The 10798-nt window shown below is 42.0% G+C and overlaps 1 protein-coding gene and 1 pseudogene across 1 annotated transcript; both read left to right on the top strand.

Moving 5' to 3' along the window:
* Positions 1-370: 370 nt before the first annotated feature.
* LOC138342106 (uncharacterized) lies at positions 371-5391 on the top strand (annotated as a pseudogene).
* Positions 5392-5927: 536 nt separating this feature from the next.
* Positions 5928-10435, top strand: LOC112940912 (uncharacterized). The gene is made up of 2 exons (XM_026029214.2): positions 5928-6437; positions 7486-10435. Exon 2 carries the CDS (start codon positions 9007-9009, stop codon positions 9658-9660), a length of 654 nt encoding a protein of 217 aa, XP_025884999.2. The 5' UTR covers positions 5928-6437; positions 7486-9006; the 3' UTR covers positions 9661-10435.
* Positions 10436-10798: the final 363 nt, after the last annotated feature.

Below are 10798 nucleotides of genomic sequence, written 5' to 3'. Positions count from 1 at the left end.
CTTTACTTGATACAACCGCTTATACTTCTTTAGGGAAGTATAATTTGAGCATATTAAATTTTGGCGCCGCTTGCGGGGGAAAGTGTATTTTAGATTAACTTTAAGCACATTACCGAATTTTAGTCAAAAATTTCCTAATATTACTTTTTCTTTTTGTTTTTGTCTCTTGAAGGTCTAGCTCTAGCGTATACCAAGTACACGGAGTCGAGGAGAACCAATACTTTCACTTGATCCAAAACTAAACCGTCCACTTCACAGAATGAACAATCCACACAATCCTGCTAATCTCGGTGATAAGATCAACCGTCAACTTACACTGCAGGTTGATGCCCATAATCAAGTGATGGTTGAGAACCCTTGTGAAGGTGAATTGAGGTGGCAACCTCCCGCCCCATGCCCTCAAGAGTACTATAGGGGAAATGTTAACATCACTGACTCTGACGGGCCACTTGTCCTACTGCCTCTACCACATGGTCATACTTTCGTAGTAACCAGTAGCTTGATGTAGATGCTCACCGCTAGAGGTTTGTTTTCGGGGCTACCATCTGAGGATCCACATGCTCACATCGCCAAACTATGGTCGGTGTGTAAGAGTTGTGTAGGGAGGCCTTACTTGGACATGGATGTCATTGGGTTAAGAGTGTTCCCTCTTTCACTGACGGAAGAGGCTACTATATGGTTTATTGAGCTTTCCTATAACTCGATTTATACTTGGAACCAATTGAGGGATGTGTTCCTAGCACTTTACTATCCGGTGTCTAAGAAGATCAACCACAAAGATAGGGTGAACAACTTTGTGGCATTACCAGGAGAGTCAGTAATCAGTTTTTGGGATGGGTTCACCTCATTCTTGAGAAGTGTCCCAAACCACCGCATTGATGATGAGTCATTAAAAGAGTACTTCTATAGGGGGAAAGATGATAATAATAAAGTAGTGCTTGATACGATTGTGGGTGGTTCTTATGGGGAGTGTACTTAGGCAGAGATCACTGAGAAGTTAGAGAAAATCTCCTAAAATAATAAAGTTTGGAGCAATAGGAAGTCTAATAGTGGGAGAAACACTTTTGCCATGCAAGCTACACATAACCCAGCGGCAGATGAGATTCGTGAAGAGATGACTCAAATTAGAATTGAGCTTCGATTAGTATTGAAACATGTCACCGAGGGTACGAAAAAATTAAATGCGTTGAACTATTTGGCTAAACCACCACTGCCGATTGATGAGTACTACTATGAGGAAGATTCTTATGCGGTGAATGAGCAAACGGGGGGTTTCTGGCCGAACGCTCAAGGCTCCAATCAAGAGAATTGGCGCCAAGGTCAAGGAAATCATGGTTGGAACTATGGTAATTACAATTGAGAGGGTCACTATGTTCGAGATGGAAACTACAACCGCGACAACAACTTGAACCGGGGTAACTATGGTAATAGAAATTATCGAAGTGGGCCCTATGTTCCACCTTAAATTGGGAAGTTGCTCCTAGGAATGGTGGAGGTAGTATTCTGCGATTTGAGGATATGTTGCATAAGATGATGAGGAGGTTTGATGCTAGTGATGAGCATGCCAAAAAGTTAAGAGGTGATTTATCTAACATTGGGGAAAAGATGGATGCACATGCAATCTCAAATGGCTCAATTGTCTTCTACTGTGAACCCACGCAAACAGGGTACTCTTCTTAGCACAACTGTTCAAAATCCAAAACATGATGGACACTGTATAAAAGTCACTACTCGAGGTGGTAAGCAAACCATTGATCCACCTATGCCGTCTGGCGTAGAAGATAAGATGAGGTAGTAGAAACTAGTGGTGAGTTGGTAAATAAAGCAATGAAAGAAGTAGAGATGCTCCAAAAGGTGACTCCCACTCAAAGACCACCACCACCATTTCCGCAAGGGTTGGTGAAAAAAAATGAAGATGGTAAATATCGGTGTTTTATTAATATGTTGAAACAGCTTTCCATCAATGTTTCATTGATAGAAACTCTTGAACAAATTCTCGATAATGCCAAGTTCATGAAAGATATGGTCACTAAGAAGAGATCGGTTAGTTTTGAGGATGATGATCGGATGCAATAGTGTAGTGCTATTGTTACAAGGTCTTTAGTGCAAAAGAAAGAAGATTCGGGTGCTTTCACTATTCTATGTATAATTAGGTTATTACAATTTGCTAAAGCATTATGTGATCTTGGGGCAAACATAAATCTCATGCCTCTCTCCATTTACAAGAAGTTGGTTTGGGTGACCCAAAGCCCACTGCAATGCGGTCACTGATGGCCGATCAAACAGTGAAGAGGCCTATTGAGATACTCCACGATGTGTTAGTAAAGGTGGATTCATTCATATTTTTTGTCGATTTTGTGATTTTTGACTGTGAGGTGGATTTTGGGTGCCATTATTCTTGGGAGACCATTCTATTATACCAGTCGCACGTTTATTGACATGGAGAAATGGTAGATGAAGTTTCAGTTGAACAATGAAGAAGCGACTTTTAACATTTGTAGGTCCATGAGGCATAGTAGTGAGCTTCAATTGGTATCTATGATACACAGAGTTAAGAGTTCGTCAAAGGTACAAATAGAAGAGTGTCTTGGTGTTGAGGCACTAGCGGTTGTGATAATGAATTTTGAGAGTGATGGTATTAAAGAGTATGGGTCATTGGTTGCGGAACTTGATCAAGGTGATATTCGGTTCAAACCAAAGAAGTTGGAGTTAGATATGAAGCATCGCGAGTCTCCACATGTGAAATCATCTATTGAGAAGGCCCCAAAATTAGAGCTTAAGGCTCTACCACCTCATCCGAGGTATATTTTCTTGGGTACACTTTGCCGATAATTATTGCGTCTGATTTGAATGTACATCAAGTAGAGTGTTTGGTGGAAGTGTTGAGAGATTTAAGAGAGTTATTGAGTATACTATTGTGGATATTATTGGTATCCCTCCCGGTTTTTGTTCACACAAAATCCAACTCATGCCTGATCATATGCCAAGTATTGAGCACCAGAGACATTTAAATCCATATATGCAAGAGGTAGTGAAGAAGCAGATTATTAAGTGGTTGGATGCCGGAGTCATATATCTGATCGATGATATTAGTTGGGTATACCCTATTCAGTGTGTGCCTAAGAAAGGGGGAATGACGGTGGTCCCTAATGAGATAAATGAGTTTTTTCCAATGAGGCCGGTGACCGGATGGAGAATGTGTATGAATTACCAGAAATTGAATGCATGGACTGAGAAGGATCATTTTCATATGTCCTTCATGGATCAGATGTTAGATAGGCTTGCTAGAAAGGGGTGGTATTATTTTCTTGATGGTTATTCGGGTTACAACCAAATTCTATTGCACCGAAAGATCAAGAGAAAACCACCTTTACTTTTCCTTATGGAACTTTCGCATTCAAGAGGATGCCCTTCGATTTGTGTAATGAACCGGATACTTCTCAGATATGTATGATGTCCATATTTTCCGATATGGAGGAGGATACTATTGAGGTGTTTGTGGATGATTTTTTTGTTATTGGTGACTCGATTGATCATTGTTTGAGTCACTTGGCCGAGGTTCTCAAAAGATGTGAAGATTCAAACCTTGTGCTAAATTGGTAAAAATGTCAATTCATGGTGAAAGAGGGTATTGTATTAGGACATCACATCTCAGAGAAGGGTGTAGAGGTTGATCGAGCCAAAGTTGAGGTGATAGAGAGACTTCCTCCTCCCATCTCTGTAAAAGGTGTGAGGAGTTTTCTTGGGCATGCGAACTTCTACCGGAGGTTTATCAAGTATTTTTCAAAAAATTCACATCCTCTGTGCAAGTTATTTGAGAAAGAGTGTAAATTTTATTTTGTTGAATCCTGTCTGAAGGCATTTGGAGAGTTGAAGGAGAAGTTGGTGTCTGCGCCCATTATAATTTCCCCTGATTGAAGCAAACTGTTTGAGGTTATATGTGATGCTACTGGGGTTGCTCTTGGTGTAGTACTGGGACAAAGAAAGGATAAAATCCTTCACCCCATTTATTATGCCAGTAAGGCCCTTAATGAAGCTCAAAAGAATTATACTGTGACTGAACAAGAGCTTCTTGCGATGGTATTTTCTTTCAAAAAATTTTGCTCCTATTTTCTTGGAACGAGAGTTATATTGCATACTGATCATTATGCCTTGATATATTTGATGACAAAGAAGGATGCAAAACCGAGGTTGATTAGATGAGTATTACTGTTGCAAGAGTTTAATTTTGAAGTGAAATATAGAAAAGAGACCGAAAATCAAGTTGCTGATCACTTGTCCAGATTAGAGGATGAACTTATGCTAGAGTTGGGTGAAAAGACTAAAATTGATGATACTTTCCTTGATGAGCATGTATTGGCTGCTTCTCATGACTTGATTCCATGGTTCGCCACTTTCGCGAATTACTTGGCTACTGATATCGTCCCATCGGACATGTCCTTTCATCAAAGGACAAAGTTCATGCAAGATGTGAAAATTACTTTCGGGATGAACCATATTTATATAGGAGTTTTGCCCATGGGCTTATTTTCCATTGTGTACTGGAAGTTGAGATGCTTTGTGTTTTAGAGACATATCATTCCTCGCCTTTAGGTGGGCATCATAGTGGTATCCGGGCTGCCCATAAGATCTTGCAATGTGGCTATTATTGGCCAACCATCCACCAAGATGCTCATGAATTCTCCAAGGCATGTGATAGGTGCCAAAGAGATGGAGGTGTTTCTAGAAGGCAAGATCTATCTTTAAATCCCATTCTTGTAATTGAGTTGTTTGATGTGTGGGGCATTGACTTTATGGCCCTTTTGTGAGTTCTCATGGGATGAAGTACATTCTTGTGGTGGTTGATTATGTGTCAAAATGGGTGGAAGCCATAGCACTCGCAAACAATGAAGGGAAGAGTGTCACCACGTTCTTGAAAAATAATATATTTTCCAGATTTGGAACCCCTAGGGCCATTATTAGTGATTGGGGATCCCACTGTTGCAACAAGTTGTTCAAAGGTTTATTAAAGAAATATGGGGTCGCCACAATGTAGCCACTCCCTATCATCCACAGACTAGTGGCCAAGTCGAGGTGTCAAACAGAGAAATCAAGCAAATTCTGGTGGAAACGGTGAATGCTAGTCGAACGGATTGGTCAAGGAGTTTTGATGATGCTCTTTGGGCATACAAGACAGCATACAAGACTCCCATAGGTATGTCTCGTTACCAACTTGTATATGAAAAGATTTGTCACTTACCACTTGAGTTAGAGCACAAGGTCATGTAGACGATGAAGGAACAGAAGATGGATTGGAATGAAGTTGCGGAACAGAGATTAAATGGGTTGAATGAGCTTGATAAGTTTCTCTTGAAGGTGTATGAAAGTTCAGCCCTCTACGAATAAACGATGAAGAAGTACCATAACCAAAAGATTGAAAAGCGCAAAGTTGCGGTTGGAGATTTGGTGCTTTTGTTCAACTCTAGGTTGCACTTGTTTCCAGGAAAACTCAAGTCCAAATGGACTGGTCTATTCTTGATCACTCAAGTGTTCCCTCATGGTGTGGTTGAGTTGGAGAACAATGAGGGTGCACGGTTCAAGGTAAATGGGCAAAGAATCAAAATCTACCTTGGGCATGCGCTGAATGCGAATGAAGTGGTTGAGGCATACCATCTTGATGAAGCCTAAGTAATCAAGAATCTTACGTCATGCCGCGACGTTGAATCAAGCGCTGATTAGGAGGCAACCCGATATGTATCTTAAAGCCAACACTAGGTTTTTCTTGTCTTAGTAGGAATAGTCTCATTATCTTGATTTTGACTTATTGTCATGTTTAAATTTTCTTTTGTTTCTTTTAAGTCTGTTAAATAGAGAGTAGTTTAGGTTCTGTGTCTAAAAAGTGTCTAAAAAACACAAAAAGAATGGCTTATTGGGTGCTAAATGTGCAGGGACCAAATCACCATAAATCTGCAGAAATTGGTCTGGTGCACTGATTGACGAACCAATCGACGGGTTGTCGTCCCATTGACGGACCGTCGATGAGGTTCGTGGATCCCACTTTGTTTTTCTATATTGTTTAAGTTAGTGCATAATTTATGGAGCAGTCGAAGGAGCATCGATTAACTTAAGGTCCATCAATGGGGAATCGTAAGTTTTCCAGATCTAAGGACCCGATCGGCTATATAATGAATTTACACTCTTGACTTACTTCCTTACCTTTTCAAATTCTCCCCCCAACCGTTTCCCTCCCCATATTCCCTCACTCCCCCACTCTCTCACACACTAATTCACCCCTTAATCCTCTCTGATTCATATTCTCTCATGATTGCCACATTCCCAAAACCCTCATTCCCCAAGTTCACATCCTTTTATTTCATCTTTCCGATCGTTATTTGAAGGGGACTTAGTGTTGATCATTGCAAAGTTCACCCTTTCACTCACTCCACTACAGAATATAGGTATGTCCTTCTCATATGCTCTTTAATTTCATGTCATTTGTTTGGAAACCGATGTGCTAGCATGTGGGTCTTAACTTAGGGAAAATCTTGCCTGATTTAACTGTAATTTGAGAGTTTCTTGTCCCTAAGACTGATGAAAAATTTATGCGGTGGAGGTGAAATGAATTCTGAATGGGTTAGTTTTGTAGTTTCTGACATAGGGCTTTTTAGTCTCTTAGAATCTACGATTGCAATTGGAATAATCTAAGCCCTAGGAATGAAGAAATGGTGTGTTGATTGCTATAGAACATGTTGTTAATTGATGTTCTTGAATTTGTGTATGTGTGGGGTGCAAAGGGTGTAGAAACAAATCCATCTCTGACTGACAGTACGATACCCATCTACGCACCGTCGGTCAATCTACAGACCGTTGATGGGGTTCGTCGATAGCCACACCTCAACCTAGTTTAACTCTGGAACGACAGAAGTAGACTATGGTCCATCGATTAATCAATGAGTCGTCTTACACGTCAGTCGTTTCTAACAAAACCCAGTTTGCTAAAGCTATCTATATTTTGTCTAGGTGCCCAACGATGGAAGTGGACTATGGTCCGTCGATTGATCGAATGACCGTCCTGCACGTCGTCATTTCTAACAGAACCTTTGTCTCTAAAGAATTCTAAAATTTTGTCTAAGTTTGCAACGACGGAAGTGGACTACGGTCCGTCGATCAATCGACGGACCATCCTGCACGTTCGTCGTTTCTAACAGAACCTTTGTCAATGAAACTTTCTAAATTTTGTCTAAGTATCCAACGACGGACTACGGTCAATCGATTCATCGATAGGACGTTCTGCACATCCATCGTTTCTAACTGCAGCTAGTATGGACTTATAACTTCTGACTAAGTGTCCACTGACGGACCCTATCGACGGACTTTCGTTCCATCGATGGACCATCACCCGTCGTTTAGTTCTGCACTTCACTGTGTTTTGTGTTCCAACTTTGGTGTTTGCTTCTTTCGAGTGTGTTGAATGATTATACAGGGTCTAATAACCTTCCTTTGCAGGTACAAATGGCCCTCAAGCCTGATATTATCTACTCTCGAGGACGATCCAATTCTGTCGCCCCTTCATGTCGGTTGGTGATTTATTCGTCGAACGATGAGACTAATCCCGAATATATTCCACCAGGCACCCGGATACCAACACCTGCTGCTAGTTCCACTCGGGCATGCCTAAGAAGGTGGCATCCAGTGTAGTCACTACGGCCCAGTCTGATTTTTAGTGCACACTGACCGGCACACTGTTTGGGTCTGCTGCGGGTTATGAGGGAGCGTCTGGTCCCGAAGAGGCTATCGGGTATGAGTCGGCCCACTCAGTAGGATTGGATGGTGCCACTGTTTCCACTGCACCTGCCCATTCTACCTCATCTGATGAGGCTGATAGTGCGGATTCTTCTCTAACAACCCAGTTTGACGTCCCTGTACCGGTTGCTGATCAGCCCAACAAGTGGTGCGTAGAAAGCCAATACCAGGTTTACATAGATGCTAAGCTGCTCAATGATAAGGGGGTCATAACTCGGAAACTAACAGTCGAGCGACGGATTCTTACAGGGAGTCTCCACACGGTCCCTGCTATAATGATCTCTTCACCCCCCATCAGCTCGAGTGGATGGCTAGGAGCGTGGGACACTACAGTGAGGAGTTGGTGCGAGAGTTCTACGCTTCTTATGTAGCGACTCTCCGGGCTTCTTTTGATAGGTGGTCTAATCCCGCCAAACATTCACCACTTACCAATGTTTGAGTCCATGGCCGCGGGGTATATATATTTTTTCCCACCATTCGTCATTTCTTATACGGTGCTAATATAGATCTCACCAGGGACCTCTCACCCCATAGTTTGACTATCGTTGGAAATTGATTAACGAGGACCATTTCCAGTGAGATAAGATTTTGAGAGAGACCACCAAGAGTTGGATAGCCTAGCACATTTCATTGGATCGTGAGGGTGCAGATTGGGTGCTGAAGCCCAGAGGCCTTATCAAGAAGGCCAACCTCATATTTGCTGCCAAGTCCATCTGGATATTGGTCCACCACTACCTATCACCCATAGGCGCTGACAACATTATTACATGGGATAGAGCAGTCTTGGTTGTTGCTATGGTTGCGGGGTTCGAGGTTGATTTTTCGAGGTTGTTGCTGGCAGGCATCCATGAGAGGGCCTTTAAGGCCGCGACCACTTACCCCTTTCCCCATATGATTTTTGAGTTGTGTAGGTCTGCTGGAGTGCCCATTTGGCACATTTATGTTCTCAAGACCCCTTCTGGGACAGTGGACATCGGTCTCATCCGAGATGAGGCCAATGAGATGGCACCCAACAGAGGGCTCATAATAGAGGTGCAGGCGCTAGGTGAGAACTTGGCAAACACGGTTGAGCAAGACCAAGGGGTTGATAAGGCTACATCAGATCCTACCAACACCACCCCATTTGAGTCTATCCCAGGCACTAGTAGAGCTCCGAGTTCCTCCCGATCTACACCATCAGTAGCACTGGTCCCGATTGCTAGGGTCAAAAAGTTAGAGGCCTAGATGGCCATATTATTGCATCATATCCAGCCTTGGATGCAGAGGTCCATTGCTGAGGTGGAGGATCGGATCGAGAAAAAGATTGCCCAGCAGACTGAGAGAAAGATTCTGGCGCTCCACCAGCGCCTTGATGCATTCGAGTTTAGAGTTCTCGCCCGGCCAGCCCATACTATTGATTTGACTAATCTTCAGGCTACTGTGGCGAGTCTGAGGGCTGATGTGGATGTCATTCTAGATGTGTGGGTGCCTGAGCCCAAGGTCACACATGTAGAGCTTGCTCAGGATACAATGCTTAGTGAGCGTGCCAAGAGGCACCAATCCAGAGAGACTGATGAGGCTCAGGCTAGGAATAAGGAGTGCACTGAGTTTGAGGCCTCGAGGAGAGATTCTTTGGCAGATGAGGAGGCCCGGTATATGAAAGCTCGTGAGTTGGTTGCTGGGGTGTCTATCTCAAGGCTTGAGGATGTTGACAGAAGCACCACAGAGGGTGCAAATGTTGTTGCAGACACTACTGAGGGTGTCCTTACTACTGATGGATTGGGTTCTGGGCAACCGGATCCGCCTGCTTTTTTATCTTTGGAGCTATGCGCCTTATTTATTATATTTGTTATACATTGGGGACAATTGCAAGCTTTTTTTTGGGTGGGCTCAATGTAAAGTGAGTGTTAGGGTGAAGTCTGAGAAGACCAACTCACGATCCTCTCTTGGGTTTTCCTGCCTGTGTTCTTTTGCCCCAAGAGATTGGTTATTTTACTGTTAAACCGGCCTGTTTAGTATTTTTTACAAAGTTTTGAATATGAAATCTAAAGCATGACGGCTCAATACAATGATATCTCATTTTGAGAAGAATGTTTGCATGATTAATCATAGTGAATGTGAAAGTGTTGGCTCTAAGCATGACATAGAGATACACCATTGCATCACCCTCAATCTAAACTTGAACTAGGTGTGCGATAATTAGGTAGGGTAATGAGTTGTTAAGAGAGTGTGAGGAAAGTTGCATAGTCCACGGTTGGTACCTAGCCAGAATTTGCCCAGTTAGTCCTGCAAAAGTAATCTGTGTTAGTCAATTAGGAAAGGATCATAGGCCCGTGTTCAAGTTAGCCAATTTTTAGCCTAAATGAAAGAAAACCAAATGAAATTTATCCCTGTTTGGTCCAAATATCTTGAGCTTACAATAAACCTTTCTTTTCTACCCTAACAAATTTTTTCTGTATATAATGTGTTGGCCCCGGTCCCTCCTTGGACATGTGCACCTCGACTTAGGCCAAAAGCATAAGTTGAGGGTAGATAATGCAGAAACCAATCTCGTCTTGGCCCTGACCCAACCTTGGGTATTGTGTACCTTGACTCATGGCAAATCCATGAGTTGGCTATTATGAGTTATGTTCCGAAAAGTGGGGTTGAGAATATTATTTTTTTAAAAAAAGAATGAAGAAGATAAGTGACTCAATTAAAGCAGAAATCAAGTGAAGAATTTGAAAGGAAAATATAAAATTAAAATTAAAAATAAAAGAATAGTCATTTGCACAAGAGAAGGAAGAATGGGGCATAATAGACAATGAAAGAGGTAGGACGCTTAGCTGTAATGTCAAGGATGACAACAAGTCACTAAAATATATATATATATATATATATATATATATATATATATATATATATATATATATATATATATATATATGTACCATACCTGACCCTGAGCCTACTCTACGAGCCAAGAAAGTCCTATCGTGATCCTAAGAGTCTAATATGGTGGACTTAAAGTATTGAAAATAAGGGCAAGTCTATGGCG

This window comes from Solanum lycopersicum, chromosome 2 (genome assembly GCF_036512215.1).
Source record: "Solanum lycopersicum chromosome 2, SLM_r2.1".
Classification (NCBI taxonomy): domain Eukaryota; kingdom Viridiplantae; phylum Streptophyta; class Magnoliopsida; order Solanales; family Solanaceae; genus Solanum; species Solanum lycopersicum.
The sequence above is the reverse complement of the archived record's forward strand: the minus strand, read 5'-3'. Positions and strand labels throughout refer to the sequence as shown.